A 16,608-nucleotide genomic window follows, 5' to 3' on the forward strand; every position below is an offset into this window, starting at 1 on the left:
TCAGATTGGGAGTTAAAAAGTGAGGGTGGTCTGTTCGCACAGCAGATGCTCAGTTAGGTTTGTTTTTCTGTGTGTGTGTGTATGCATGTGTTTGTGTGGGTGTTTTTTGTTTTTTTTTCCCTCTCTCTTCCTCCGACTCCACTGTGAAATCTGTTCATATGAAAGGTGAGTTCCTGCTGCACTGGTGACAGTAAATCCAATAACATCAAAGCTGTTTCTGTGACGGCTTCAACCTTCACACCATTTAGCCGTCACTGGGCATTTGTTTCTTTGTTTCAGACACTAGGGGGGCATTAGTGGTCCCTGTTGTTATTGTGGATAGTTCAAAACCATCGCGGCTCTCAGGGTCTCCTGTGAAGTCTAAGCTTCTGTGAGTTGTGTGTGTGTGTGCGTGTGTAGTGGGAAAACAAACAGGGCAACATTTTTTTTTTCCTGAGGTCTGAAGAAACGGTCTTACCCCTATACTATACTGCTATGTATTCTAAGTATAGTAATTAATTTCTCATGGTTTTGTATAAGACTGGAGTTCATTATCTCGCAATTTGCATGCATGGATTATGACCCCCCCCCCCCCCCCCCCCCACTCCTATATAGGACCTACTCCCTTCCTGCTGCTTTACTGTTGAATTAAACAGAGCGACTGTGAATGGAAAGGTAATAATGAGCTACATATTAAAGCCTACATATTAAACGGAGTCCCCGCTTACTAATCACAAAGTGTGGTACTTTTGAATTAATGTACGATTAATTGGCTTCTTTTCAAGCCTGGAGCTAAATCATAGACTGCATATAAAAACTGGACCTAGCAACGTGGTTTCAGTGTTAGATTGAGCAACAAAGTAAAGTAATTAGACCGGAAATTTAGTTCGTCTTTTGGAGTAAAACCAGTTTCTTAATTAAAAAAAACGGCCCGGGGGCCACTCCTGGTCCGCAAGCTCCTCCCAATCTGGCCCACACCTACAGTAGATGATGTCAAAAACGATGTTTTTGTTTTTACTTTTTTTTTCCTCTTTTTTGTTCATTCATTGATTATATTTGCGCTGTTTTATTATTTTATTTGTTATTGAACGTCGATAACTGACATCGCCCCCTAGTGAAATGACAGTAACAGCAGCGACCCTAACTGCAGCACAGCAGACGGCTAATGCCCCGTGATGTCAGAGACGTGGGTGGAAATGAAACGTTCCGTTCGTGTGTACCCACATTGTCCTCTCTGAGTTTGTTGATGGTCATCTTGGCCTCCATCAGGTGGTTGTTGAGGACGATGATCTCTCGGCTGAGGGCTCTCTTCTCCTCTTCATGGTGCTGAGACTGCAGTAAAATGTGAACGCATAGAGGAAAAGAAGAGAAGTTAGAAAAAAAAAACATGCTGGGAAGAGGATGACAGCTGTAGACAGAGAACATGATAAGAACAGGGGGAGAGGGTGAGAGGAAGTAGTCGAGGGTCCAGATAACGACACGGAGAAACGAGAGAGAGCCAGTGTTGGAGGAGAGACGGAGATCACAGGGGGAGGGGGGGAGGGGGGAAGAAAGTCTGAAGTTCCTATCAGTGCGAGGCTGGTGCCAGCAGCAGGTCTTAATTAAAATAAGATTACACTTGCCAGAGTTCATCTCATATCAAATGCTAAGGGAGTTAGGAGGCGATAGAAACAGAGGAAGAGAACGAGAGGAACTGAGAAAGAGACACTCTCATCTTTTATTTTAATTTCTGTCGAAGAATAAAAGGCACAGTGACAGCGGCGTCTGATAACGGCTTCGTCTAGTGCTGGTCAGACTGTCCTGAGGTCTAGTTCACGTTTAAATGTTTTTTTTTTTAACCTCTATTACCAAACACACAAAAATCGAATTGTAAGACGCCTTATCACAAAATTTAGATCAGATCATTGGGTAGAAAACCTCATGTCTCCATATTTAATGATGCTCTCAGGAAACTGTGTGCTTTTAAACGTTCATATTCTGCCCACGCTAAGATTAAGATTAATGAAGCCTGAGATTAAAAACACTTTGGGGTGTTTGGGAGATTATTTTTTTTAATGAAACTTTGTTTTTCTGTAAATATGGAGACGTTTCTGTTTGCAGATTATTTTTAATCTTGGGTTTGAAAACACAGGAGGTCTATAGTTTACGACGACCTTGATCTACAGTGTTTCGAGGTTATGCTGCCGTCGGCCATACATTTAAAAGGAAAGTCTTGTTCCATCGTTCACAGCGTTAAAACTCACCAACTGGGGAACAAGTTGGCTTTAAGGCAACAGCACAACTCCACGACGACTGCTCGTGTTTATACTGTCATTGATTCTTACTCTTAATTAATTCTTTAGCCGCGGGGTTTGTTATGGCATTCATTAACATTAACTTACAGGATGATGGTCCTGTAAGACGAGCGTGACGATGAAGGTGTAGAGGTAAAAAAGGTGGATGAGTTTAAATAGATAGCGTCAACCATCCAAAGAAAATGGACAGTATGTCGAAAGGTCAGGTTTATGAAACAGTAGTGAGATCTGCTATGATGTGATGAGATGAAGATGCTGAGGTTTTCATTGGGAGTGACCAGAATGAACAGGGTTAGAAATGAGCAGATCAGTTAAGTTAAGGTGGAGCAGTTTGGAGATAAAGTTGGGGAGATGGAGGTGGAGATGGTTGGAACAAGACGTGTGGAGAAAGAGAGAGAGAGAGAGAGAGAGAGTGAAGATGTGAAGAGGACGTCGAGATAGTTGGAGAAAAGGCAGAGGAGGCAGGGCACAGGACAAGATGGAGGAAGATGAGCCACTGTGGCTGCGACCCCTGAAAACAACAGCCGAACGAAGACACAGTGACGACCCACCAGCTGTTGGCTCATACACACTTGATTTACTGGACCCTGAGCTGAAATGACTATTATGAGTTTCTTAATTTTGTCCGTCACTATTTTATTGCAGGTTGCAGTTAACGCCGCAGCCATAAGGGACCAGTAATGGCTGCTGTTGTTGGCTGAGAAATGTTCTTTTTTGGCCAGTCTTTATTACACCTGAACTCACACACACCCACATACACACACACACAGAGAGGTTAGTAATTGTACAACAGGCCACCCAGCAACAGCAGCAGCATCATCATCATCATCATCAGCAGCAGCAGCAGCAGCAGCAGCAGGAGGAGGCAGGCAGCAGCAGCAGCTGGTGACAAATGACACGACTCTGTGCTCTGACTCGCCCTCTCACTCCTCTCTCCTCTAATCTCTCCACACCGGCGATTGTTTTTGAAATGCAGGGCTACGTAGCCAATCTAATAGGTGGCAATTAATGTCAGTTTAAACGATAGACCAGGCTTTGATTTTCAAATCCAATTCTGTTAGCGTCTCATTAATCAGCTGTCAAAACACCGGGCTCTCTGGCACTCACTCATTCCGCAGCTCATTATTCTGGATGTGTCTGGTGATGCTGACCGTGCCACCGCCGCATCGTCAGGAAATCTCACCGGTGTGTAATTGCTCCCCATGTCTTTATCTCAGCAATGATGAATGTGATGGTTTATGGACTCCAAAATAATTTTTGTCACTTAGATAAAATTGCGGTGAGAAAGTGTCTGTGTGAGTTTTTTGATTTTTTTTTTTTTTTGGGGGTTGCTGCTTCTTGTCTCGTACTCCGCGGTTATGATACGTGTTAAAGCGCGACCGTGATCTTTTTATGGATTCTGGTGGAGAAGAGAAAGTATAAATTTAATTACAGCGTCAGGGAAAACACAATAGGATCACACCATCACCTTCACTCACTCAGATATGCAGCCTGTCAGCCGGGCATTCTTATCAGTTGGTGCCGCAAATAAAGGAAAGCAGCTTTAAGGTGAATAAATATGCAAATATTGATTTGAAGAGCGTGACCTGAAGGTGGATGAGAAGGGATATTGTTTCTTATCGCATTGCAGCTCCTGTATTATTAATATTTATAATCTTTTCAGCACCAATTTTTTTTAAAAAAAGAAGAAGAAATAGAACCTAGTGGAATTTAAATATAACCAACTGAAAGGGTGGTGCGGACATCTTGAAGCCTAATTAGATGAAAACTTGACACATGTTCATATTCAATGCTGCGACCGTCTAATTATATCTAGGACAGCCTAAGATTACAGTGTCTGAGGACGGTGTTATTTTTGTTTAAATCTCTGAATTTCCTGCACAAACTTCATACAGAAAATCAATATTTTTATCTCGGCGGAACAGAAAGTGCCCTGGTCTCTTACCGCCTCATTTGTAAGGTCTGTGCCACGGAGGTAAATTTAAAAGAAGTCTTTTCAAACCCCGCAGGCGTCGAATAACACTTTTTGAGCTCACTAATTAAAGCAGTCGTGGATCAAAAACTTCTTTGTTCTGTCTGTGAAATCTCTGATTTCATCTATAGACTTTGGTATGAAAGAGTAAACTGTTTATACATCCAGTCCAAATGACATTTATCTCTTGGAGGTTCTAGTCTGTGGAGAGTGAAGTGTTTGTTCAGGAGCCGGAGCTTCTTTCTCGCATTCATTTAGCATTTTCCATGGTCACGTCCATGTCCACGGTCACGTCCATGTCCATGTCTGTGTCCTATGTCCATGTCCTTGTCCATGGTCACGTCCATGTCCATGTCTGTGTCCATGGGCACGTCCATGTCTCCAGCACCAAACAATCTCTGTACCCACTTTCTGTACCATCTTTTTTTGCCCATATTTATTGAACCAGTAACTGACAAGATTACAGCTTTAATATTTGATAATGATGATCTGTTGAACGACATGCACTAAAACTATCAAATAAAAATTCACACACACAAATGTGTTTTGTTGTAGCTATTGTGCCGCTGATTCATTCCTCCTCACTGGAGAAATGAAGCTTTAATCCCAGGAGATGCAATTACTGCCTCAGAGCAGGGAGCAGAGAGCTCCACTTCAGTTAAATGAGGTCTTATTTAGGAGAGGGAGAGAAAAAAGACAAAACTAATCAAATCAGATTCTCCCAACCGATTAAAAAGCATTTTTCAAACCAACACACAACAGATAAAGACTCTTTAAATCTTCGGCGACGTGTCTGATGGCCGCGCTCTCACTGCACTCCGTCAGAGCCACACATAAAGTATTTACAAGCACAGACTTTGTGCGGCAACCTCAGATGGAATGTACATCACTTTACAAACACTGGTGTGTTCTCCGTTGTGTTCCAGACCAAACGATATTGATCCCATTATGTTTTTACAACAGCCTTGACAAACAGTGCCGTTCAGAAGCCTCGTGGATTAGACCGGAGCTGCCTCATCAATAACATTAATCATGCAGATTGTTTATGGCAGGCAGTGGATGAATGTATCTGGACAGGAAGCTAAAACACAGCGGCACTCTGGGACGCTGGGAGGAGCGCTGTGTCTCACAGTCATATTTCATTATTGATCACTCCATTGATCAACCTCGAGACAGAAAACATCTTTGTTTAGTCTGTTTAGTGCAGAAAATGAGGAGAATTGACCTTCGTTTACGAGCATTCACAGTTACGTTTGGTCTGTTTTGAAGTGGTTAGAAACTCTGAAACTGAAATAGTTCCATCTATGGACCCGGGAGAACTTGATGGAACTACACTGTTACTCTGGACGTGGTACAGTTTAGTACAGACTCAGAGGACATTTATGTCTCTCACTTTGACCAATATGTGGCGTTTGCTTCTTGTCCTTGTTAAATAAATCAATAATTGTTTCAGATTGTGTGGTGCTTTACACAGTCTGAAACAACTGCATTCTTACACTTACATGAAGAAAAATAGAAATTTAATAGAAATTAAACTGCAGCATATAAAAGTATCTAAGTATCTTTAAGTATTCAAGTATCTTTAGGAGTGACAAGGATGGACAGGATCAGGAATGAGGTCATTAGAGGGACAACACAGACAGGAAGGTTTGGAGAAAAAGCTAGAGAAGCCAGATTGAGATGGTTTGGACATGTGCAGAGGAGGGACAGAGGATACATTGGTAGAAGAATGTTAGAGATGGAGCTACCAGGTAGGAGAAAGAGAGGAGATATATGGATGCAGTGAGGGAGGACATGCAGATAGTTGGAGTCAGAGTAGAAGATACAGAGAACAGGGAGAGATGGAAATCCCTGAAAAAGGGACAAAGCCGATGGGGTCAAAAGCCAAACAGTATCTAAGCTGGTGCGTCTTGATTGATGGCCTCAGTCAGCCGACTGCACGAGTGACAGCTGCTAATATATCTCTGAGGTCGCCAGAAATTTGTGACGTCAAAATGGGGTCAAAAGCCAAAAAAAGTTAATTTTTTTATTTTTCAATCTGTGCACCACTTAAGCTTGTAATAGAGTAGCCCTAGAATTTGTCAATAATGACAGTAATATTTACATTTTTTTTTTTTTGGAGTTTGCAAAAATGTCTCAATTTGTTTTAGGAGTTTTAGATGTAAACACCGGCGCTGGCTTGGTTCCCTGAAGATAAATGACCAACAGACAGATGACTGGAAGGGAAACTAACACTGATGTGTCTACAGAGACACCAGTGAAAATTCCTCTCTGTGTCCTTAATGCATGGTACTGTGTCAGTACAATACTGCAGAAAGTCCAAGTCATTGTTTTGTGTCCTGCGGAGTGAGGGTTGGGGCTGTGGGGGGGGGGGGGGGGGGGGGTTTCTCTTTTTGTTTTTTTAAAAGCTTTGGAAACGTTTATAGTCCTACATTACAGATTATGATTAAAAAAATTATTTAAAATTATATTTTTTATCTGTATTAAGTAACAAAAAACATTCCTCAACAACTGTTTCTTATGCCTTTTCGTCCTGGAAGGACAAACATGGAATTCATCAGTTGAGTTTTTTTTTTTTATCTGCAGACCAGATCAGTCCTGACTGAAGCCCCCGCCGTTTCTTTACAACAAGCACCTCGTCACATCTTTCAGTTGTTCATTTGTTGCTCCTCTCCTTATGAAACAGCTTCATCCTGTGCTGTTTTTCAGCTGACCTTGCTGCCTGGGGCCTCTCAGAACTTTTAATTATGTGCTCGATTTGATTGAAGCCGCCTTTGTTGCCGACTGACTGCCTGTAACGTTCTTAACAAAGGAGCGCACCCCGACTTTTGAAATGTCAGCGTGTGACACAACATCAAAAGAAAGGCAATCCCTCGCTGTAAGAAGAAAGGAAAAAAAAAAAAAAACCTTCCCTAGCTATGAAAAGTGCATTTCTTCTTCCTGACTGTTCTGCTGGACAGACAATCACACAGTTTTAGTTTTTACATGACTACACTGATGTATGTCGGTACAGTGCAACAGTAATGAGTCGTGCAGGAAAGGTACTTTGAGCTCTCAGTGTCGTCATGATATAACGAAGCAAGAAGGATAACGTGGGGATGTCAGCGAGGCGAGACGGAGAACACAGCGAAGACAGATGCTGTTGTTATTGGCTGTCACCTGAATGTATCACGCTCTGCTTTACGTCTGCGCTGATTTATTACAGTTTTCATGCCTCGCTGGTTCAACAACACGGACCAGAACTCGGGGATTTGTACACTGCAATACATTCAAATAAAGGCGGTGTCTTCTCGTCATCGCTGTCGATTGTTGTGATCTGTATATTTGAATAATCTATATATATAAATATATATATACAGAGCCAAATATGTAGGAGGACAAAGTCATTGTTTCAATTTCGAATCATCAACGCAGGCCGTATCAGACTTCATCAGACTTCAATGCTAATATTTGTTTCAGGTCTTATTGTGGACACGATAATGAATTTTGTCACATCTGTTGATTATATTTCCGGGTAGGGGTGGGGGGGACGAAACCCTAATGAGTTTAATTTTCTTCTTCAAGTTTTGCTGCAGTGGAGGAAATTAATAGTTGATAATTGAGAACAAGTCAGAAGTGTTTAAAAAGAAGACAATTTGCTGCTTTTACAGATTTATTAGATTCTCACCGTCGTGGTGTTGGGTATATTTTGGAACACTGGCTGCAGGGTTTGGAATCGCAGGCTAGCTCGTCCTTCCCTCGCTTACTGTCTACAGTATGTTTATCTCTTCTAGGTCGACTGTTGTCGGGTGGTTCTCTAAGTCACTCTGTAAAAATAACCATAAAAGAACCATAGATATAGTAGTGATGTATGTAGAGTTGGATGGTCAAGTTAAAGAGACAGTGTCCCTAAATATCTAGTTCTGCTTTGGACATTTCACTTTTATGGACAATGTTCAACATCAGTCTCACTTTTATGGACAATGTTCAACATCAACTTCTGGCAGCAGCAACAACAACAATCATGTGAAACCTTCAAATTCATCCGACTGTTTCCTCTATCTTTCCCATCCTATCTTCTATAAGCGGCTCAAACAAACATCGTGGATCAAAACACCTGACGAGGTTGCGATCCATCGTAATCAGACACGGCGTAAGTCATGAGAGTGGTCCTCTACCGTGAAACCGACCCATCTTCCCTGATTCTGTCTGATGAGTCCTGGAGCTGAGGCTGCGAGGAGGGAAACTCCCGAGAAAGCTCTCCAGCTGATGTGATTGGACAGCTGCTGCTGAGGTGATCAGGACAGCAGTTAGCTCTAACAGTTTTCTAACAGGGCTGCACGGCAGAAAAGACCAATTACTTTGGACATTGATTGTGCTTCCTGCCTTTGATCATGTAATTGCTCAGAGAGAGAAGAGAGTGGTCCAGCTGCTAAACAGGTGTGCTCCCATCGATTTCACAGATTTCTCATTTTTCTCATTTTTCACATGAGAGGCCGAGGGAATGATGGGGGGGCGAGGGGGGGACATCATTATTATCCTCATTCTCTAAAGTCTTCTTGGATGCACGAAACCATTGCTCATCATCATGTCGTTCAGTGTGATCAGAAATCTGAAGGTTTTCCTTCATCGAGACTCTTCTGTTCTTCAGTCTGGGACTATTTTCTCTTCTTTTCAACCGCAGCCAAACCTTCCCAGCATCCGTGCCTGTACTTAACATAATACTGTAATTACATTATGTTTGTTTATGCAGATGTAGATTATATTACACGACCCCCTTCATGTTGAGTAATTAATACAAATTAGGACGATTGCAGTCAGCGCTGACCAGACCAGAGGCACCTTCTCGTGAATGTTTTCTAAGGGATGACTTTTTGCAGCCCTTTCTAGCCATTCCTACATCAACAGCTTTTTCTCTAACAGTACAAAAATAGTCAACATATTGTCATATGTTGAATATAAAACCCAGGCGTTTGCTTTCTTTTGGGTTTAAAAACGGCTCTAAGGATGGCTTTCTGACATTTAAATATAATGTATCCAAAGCTAATTTTTTTTGCATGTTAAATTGCTAAAAACGTGAACTTGCGTGAACTCATAATAGTCATTGTTTTGTTTTTTTTCCTCTTGTGTCAGTCTTTTATCTGTTAGTTGTCGGTCTGTTCAGATAAGCACCTCTTGAAATTACTCGTATAATGTCATCTTTAAAGGAGGTTCTTAAGTAAAAACAAAAAATTTAAGGAGGAAACAATAAGTAATTTACTCCACCGACAATGACCTGGTGACTTTTTAGTTATATGTATTTGTTGCAAAGTTGAGCAAACTGTAACCTCTCCATGACAATTGTTTTGTTAACCATATGGTTTAGATCTCGAAGGAAAAGCATGTCGAGAGTGTGATACAGAGCTGCTTGGTTTCACAGTAACTGGAGGACTTCTTGGTCATGAATAAATGATTCCAGGTCAGCTTTAGGGTCAGATAATGTTGAATTCTGCTGTCTGTGTGTCCAGCTGCTACGTGGATAAGTTCTCAAATCACCGAGGACTTCATACGTCTATTAAGAGGGGTCATGGTGAGAGCTGTGCTACTCAGAGACACCATTAGGATTCAGAGCTTCCTGCTAATATGAACACAAACAAGCACGGCGCTCACACAAACAGAGCTCTCGGAGAGAAAACAGACGAATGTACAGTTATTCACAGAGCTGTGAAGCTATACAAGCAGCAGGGACTCAGATGCCCGGGGCAAAATGGTTAAAATTAGTTACTCCATCATCATTTACGTTACTAAAAATAACTGGGGAAAAATGTACTAACAAGACAGGAAAAAAAAAGAGTGTGTACTTTGTTCTATCCATGATGTAGTTGTTGGCGCTGGGTTTTCTTACTGATAAGCACCTTTATTTTTAGCCGCTTTCCAAAACTACTAACAGTAGCTGCATTTGGAAATTAGCATCAGATAAGTGCAAGATAAAGATGAAGTTAAAGTCAGCGCTAACAGTGTACTGGTCTTAAACCATTAGTAGCCTGCAATCATTAAGACCTAAAAACAGCTAACGGTAGCCTTGCTCCTCGATTAGCAACTAGTTGCTGAAAACTATACATGTTGGTTAGCAACTAGTTGCTGAAAACTATACACTGGCTTACCTTTCTAACTAACCTTTCTTTGCTGTTATCTGTAATAAGCTACATGCTAACTCACCTTATATCTGTTTACTGCTAGCTCAGATAATTTCATTACATTTTCCCAGTTAAAATAAATCAATTATTATACAGTGTATATATATATACAATATGTTCAGCTTTTAGCTTCAGTGGATTACACTAATTTGTGTGCTGTTATCTGACCCACAATAATCACTGAGCAGCTAGCTGTAGCTGAGAGGAGCCACGTACTGTATCGCAATATAGCTATTTGATGCTAACAATGATTGTTTATAAAGATCTGAGAATAATTATTAATATTCACAACAAGAAGAGGAAATTCAAAATAAACACAATAGTAGACGTTGTTATATGTGGTTAATAGTAGTTATTACAGTACATTGCAATATTCAAGACTATAACAGTATGACATGTGTGTACAATGGTGCATCTAGCTAATTCTTTTGCCTAATTCTGCTACTGATGCTTTATTTTAACCGTGTCATTTATACTTTTTTTTCTATCTATTTTTACATTTTATTTTTTGTTCTATTCTATTTTATCTTTGTTCATTTTATTTCCCACTTTCACCCAGGAGTGTCTTGTAACGTTAGGAATTTCCATTTTTTGTTCTATTCTAATTTATCTTTGTTCATTTTTTCCCACTTTCACCCGGGAGTGTCTTGTAACGTTAGGAATTTCCCTCAGGAAATCAATAAAGTAATTTCTGATTCTGATATAAAACATTAACATTCAACATCTGTAGGTGTTAAACCTCTGTTTCTACTGTTGAAAATGTATCTTCAGGTTCGTTATCCTTATGTCCATCTTTGCTCTGTAAGCTAACTGTTCTCAGTGAGATACAAGTTGTCGTGTCACGGCGGTCGTGTTTCAGTGTCTTACCGTCCTGTGCATCTTCTCCTCCAAATCCTGGTTGATCCGCTGCAGAGCTGCATAGCTGCTCTGGATCCTAATTAACAGGAGGAGAAAAGAAAACTCAAACAGATTCTAACAATCACTCAGACAGTTAAAATTAGGCAGAAAGCAAAGTTGACCTCTGCTAATTGTGAAAAAAGAAAAAAAAGAAGAAGAAGATAGATGGGATTTGTGCACAGCAGGAAGAGCGAGTCTCCTGTGAATGTTTAAAAAGGTTCACACTGTCTCTCGTCCAATTTACTCTTCCTAGTTTAAAACAGAAGTGACATGTTTAATAGAACGTCTATTTATAACACAGCCAGAGACAAAAACACTGCAGCCTGATCAAATAGTTTGGAATGGTTTGTCTTACAACCAAAATTCAAACTCATGTCTTGAATTTCTTATCCCTGACTTCAGATCATGTTTCAGACCTCTGCTGTCAACGATGCTTTATATACTTGAATCAAACTGCCTGATCTGCAGTGTTAGTGACAAAAGGTCATAGTTCACTGGATATCGAATTCATTTTAGAACCTTTCTGATTATGTTAGACATATTTTTCAGTGATGGGTTGTTAAAAAAGCCCATAATATACAGTCCTGCCGTTGGGTTTTTTATGATGTTTCGTGAGCAGAATGTTAATGAGAAGCACTAAATCAGTATATTTGTTCGTAATACCCAGAAATAGCCATAAATCTTTGGAGTAACCGTTTGTGTGCACACTCACACACGTACATATACGCCACCGTGGACATAATTTAATTAAATATTGTCCACCTTTTGTCTTTTCAGACCTTGATTAGGTTATAAAATGTGTCTAATTACCTTTCGATAAAATATAGTTCATTAAAGAGGTAAATGTATAAAGTACCTTAGGGCCAATCAATTTAAATTAATTAGTTTTGAGTGTAAACATTTATGATTATGTCATTAAATCTGACCAAAGTCGCATAAAAAAAAAAAAAGGTTAGGCCTAAAGTTGAGCAACATTTAATGCACTTTAACCAATAAAATTAAATTGAAGCTAGAAAAATTTTAAATTATTAAAATATCATATTTATGTATTCTAAAATCTGCTAATGATTTCTACCAAATTCACCATAAACACTGTTTGGTAAAACTGATAAATAACAAATGTTCTTTGTTGTTTGGCCTTTTAAAAAAACATCTAGGGAAAAACTGTTTTATTAAAACCAATGTTCACTTATCTGACAGTATGAAAAAGCATGAAGGCTGAACATTATTATTATATTAGCGTTCACACCTGGATAGTTTCTCAGTAAACTTCTCCAGTTCCTCCTGGGCCCGACGGAGCTCTGTCTCCAGGTACTGCCGGGTGGATTCGAACTCCGTCTCCACCATCTCTAATTTGTGGGTGGTGTAGGACAGGCGCTTACGGAGGTCATCCTTGTGGTCGTGTAGAGAGCTGGACAGATGGTGGAAGAAGTTTAAAAGACAGGTTTTCTGAAGGTAAAGTAACAGTAATGAGGTCTGTCAGAGTCTCAGAGCCCAGGAGAGAGAGGAGGAGGAGGAGGAGGAGGAAGGAGAAACTAGCAGAACATTGGTCAATTGAGTGTAGACTTAAAGTGTGCATGTGTTTGTGCCAGAGATGGGGAATGGGATGAAGTGTGGTTGAAGTGTAATTCAGTTTGTAGTGAGAAAGGTCCCAGATAGGGGGCAGCCTGTGAGGCCGACGGAGAGGAGAGGGCGGAGATGGATGGAGGAGGAATACTAATCATTTCCCATTCAAGGCAAAGCAGCCGAGCTGGGAAACCTGCTCCCAGTGGTGTGATGGTGAATTCACTTATTCAACCCTACCTAACGAACCTTTGAAGGAAATGAAAGGGTTTCTGCCTGTGGACAGGGAGCATGTATGATTCACAGGACAAAAGGTGAGAATGCAGCAGGAGGCTCGGCTTGGTGTGTGAGTGAACCTTTAAAAGAGGGCGCGGGAGTAACGAGGAAGCATGAGAGAGGGCGACAAGTGAGCAAAAGAGGTGAGAGTAGCACAGTTTCACCACCGAGATCAACAACAACAACAACATACCAGGTCTGTGAGCAGTAGATGAGGTGTGCGTTTGAAGCAGGTTTGAGCGTGGTGTTGATGAACACACTCTGACAGGCTCCACTCAGGGAATGGATGTGGTAATGAAAGGCCAGGAATGGGGAGAAGAGGCTTTGTCCACTCTGGGAGATTCAGCCTGTTGCCAGACTGATGGATATGTGGCTTAGTAAGAGGTTTGATGGCTCAGCGCTGCTATCCAGCAGACACAATGAGAGCAGCCCCATGTTAACCTCAGCCCAGAGCCTCAGTGTGAAGGCTAGCACTAAAGAGGGGGAGCTGCTCCGCACAGATATACTAGTACTTCTGTGCCAGTACACGGAACGGTGAGTGGGCTTAGTCGTGAGTATTTGGTTTAAACTCTGAACTTTGAATAGTCAGCAGGTTGCTGGCTTTAAATCTGGACTAAAGATGTTGCCTTAGAGTCGGACGGTCAGGGATTTTTATTTCCGCTCTATGCAGATGAATCACTGGAGAGGTGATAGCTACATCACTGCAGTGATGTCCGCTTTTTGGCTAATGTGAATTTGACTGAATTTCTTCCTGGTTTGGGGGAAACTACCTGATTGAACATCATCAGGTAGCCAATAAAGTAAATAAAAGGTGACGTCTGTCATGACGTATATTTAAAGGGCAGCCACATTAGAATCCGACTGAAATCAATAGTCAAATGTGACGCACATCTGTTTGTTACAGTGGCTGGTCATCCTTATACCCCATATCGTCTGTGGCCACAAGAGGGCACTGGCTAATCTCTAGCCTATTAGCCTATGTTTTTTATGTTGTAGTTTGTATCAGGGACAGTTAGGCCAGAGCTGGGCAGTATTGAGGACCGATAGCGCCAGGATTGACTCTATGAAGCCGATGGAATTGTTTAGGCTCGGTTAATTTTTCTAAATAAAAGTTATTTTAGACATTAGCCTGTTAGCATTGGAATCTGGGAGATGAATTATTGGGAAAAACTGCTCAATTATCTTTGGAATCAATTAAATGATTTATTCTGTCTCTGTGGCCTGCTGTGTTTAAATAACTAGCTTGAATGATGGCTAACTGCCAGAGTTAGCAACCTCAAAACTACCTATAGGTACCTGGGGAGAAATATAGATAGATAGATGATGGATGGATAGATAGATGGATGGATGATGGATGGATAGATGGATGGATAGATGGATGGATAGATGGATGGATGGATAGATGGATGGATGGATAGATGGATGGATGGATAGATAGATAGATTGATGGATAGATGGATGGATGGATGGTTAGATGGATAGATGGATGATGGATGGATGATAGATGGATGGATGGATGGATGGTTGGGTAGATAGATGGATGGATGGATAGATAGATAGTGCAAACATACAGAATAGACTTGATGTCAGCTTTTATTCAAATTACAGTGTAATTAAACTCAAACTACCCAGTTGTGAATATTTTATAAACCTAAAGTAAAACAACACAGAAATATTAGAAACACTTGATTCCAAAACACTAACGTTTTTATAGTTGGATGGAGGTCAATTTGGAATTCACTAGGCGTTTAATAGCACCACTGGATAAACGCAAAAAGCGATGAAAAGGCGGCTACATTCCTCCAGAGAAATTAAACCCCGGTCTCGTACGTTTTGTTCATCCGGCTTGATTGTCTTGGTGGGCCGTAAATAATGCACATTTAAGTTGTAGCGCACATAAAACCTGTTTATGGTACGACTCCCCCCTCAGGCTGGGCTTTAGTCATGCCTGGTCTGTGCTAAAAGCTGCTTGGGAAATCACACAGAGCTATTGTGTTTTCATGTGAAAAATTAACTCTGGGCTCTGATCACTAGTTTAATTAAGTCTGAGAATGGTTTTCTCACCAGTCTGTTGTTCTAAAAATTCAGTGCAGTCTTCGCTTTTGTGATACATGACAGGAGACGTGAAGAGGAATGATGGAAATGAAGGCATGCCACATTATGTTTTAAATAGCTTTTTAATGGCCATGATCTCCTGATGAGAATCAATCGGCATTAGTCAAAAATGAATTCAATGAATTTTCCACGGAGCGGATGTTTCGACAACTTCCTCCCCCGCACCGGCTCGTCTTACCTTCGTTTCTGATGTTTGCAACCATTTCTCTGGCTTTTGAGGGCAGTTTTGCCAATATATATCTTTTTCATATTTTTCTCTGTGCCGCAGCTCTCATGTGTTGTTGCCTCTGCTGCTGCTGCTGTAGTTGATGATGATGATGCTGATGCCGGGCCGCCAAATGTTGCAGCCAAGTTTGAACACTAACCACAAACAAACAGTCTGAAGTCTAAGTCTTGCCTGGGGAGGCAGATAGGAGTTGGCTATCTGCGTTGACCCTGGCAAGAGAGCAGAGAAAAAAAAACAGCTTTGAAGTCCCACAGATCCAGCTGCACGCTCAGTTCTGCTGACTCCAGAACTATTGCCCGTATGCAGTGGGAAAAATAAGCTGGTTTGAAGCAGAACTGGTGGATCGTCTGGATTAGGGTTAATAAACAAACCCATCAGTGTTTACTGTGAACAACAATGTTACACCTTCAGTAATAAAACATTTTCTGTACATATTCAGTAACTAAGCTCAGTCTTTACACACGAAGATGGATTTCCTTTTCAGTTTTTCAGTGGAAAAATAGCAAAAAAGATTTTTGTCCTGTGAAAAGATAAAGAGTCTGGAGGAATCTATGAAGGAAGAATTCATTTTTATTAGGGGTTTAAGAACTGATTTTTGAAATGATGGTCACTTAATGAAAAAAAAAAGAATATTCAAGATATCATTGAGTTGTCAAGATCGGTCATGATTTATGTAGAATTAATCACAATTAATTATGTTTACTTCTGATAAAATAAATATTAACGAGTCTGACCAAAAACTCATTTTATCCTAATGTTGCGACAGTACGACAGCAGGTAGATGTTTGTGTTTTACACTTGCTCTTATTTGTGACTGATCCAAATGATGCAATAAAAAAAAATATTTCAGAGTTGATGGATTTTAGTCATTAATGTGCAACTTAACGTTAGCTTGGTGAGCGCATGAACAAGAGGCTCTAAAAACTTCAGTTATTTATTGAAAAGTTGACTGCAGTGTTTTCCCTTCTCTCCAGATAGTTTTGCGTAAATATTAACTCTGGTACAACCAAACCTAAATATTGGAAACACATGAGAAATTAGGACATGTGTCTTAATATGTCTCTCTCTAGTTCTACCCTTTTGAGTTCCTTTTTCATGTAAATATTTTTATAACAGGCCAACAAAAGAACA

The 16,608-nt window shown here is 40.7% G+C and overlaps 1 protein-coding gene across 2 annotated transcripts in view; it reads right to left on the minus strand.

Annotated features, from left to right (window-relative positions):
• The window catches only part of begain (brain-enriched guanylate kinase-associated), a 36,629-nt gene that overhangs the window by 7,808 nt on the left and 12,213 nt on the right, over positions 1-16,608 (minus strand). Inside the window, exons 2-5 of one of the 2 annotated variants that reach the window (XM_008308905.3) lie at positions 15,430-15,686; positions 12,547-12,708; positions 11,268-11,334; positions 1,204-1,311 (exon numbers count right to left, since the gene is read on the minus strand). In XM_008308905.3, the coding sequence (XP_008307127.2) occupies positions 1,204-1,311; positions 11,268-11,334; positions 12,547-12,708; positions 15,430-15,500 (408 nt within the window). In that variant the 5' untranslated portion in view covers positions 15,501-15,686. The remainder of the gene's footprint in view (positions 1-1,203; positions 1,312-11,267; positions 11,335-12,546; positions 12,709-15,429; positions 15,687-16,608) is intronic. The other variant, XM_025054338.1, reaches the window with a different exon arrangement.

Source organism: Cynoglossus semilaevis, chromosome 1 (genome assembly GCF_000523025.1).
Source record: "Cynoglossus semilaevis isolate Cse_v1.0 chromosome 1, Cse_v1.0, whole genome shotgun sequence".
Taxonomy (NCBI): Eukaryota; Metazoa; Chordata; class Actinopteri; order Pleuronectiformes; family Cynoglossidae; genus Cynoglossus; species Cynoglossus semilaevis.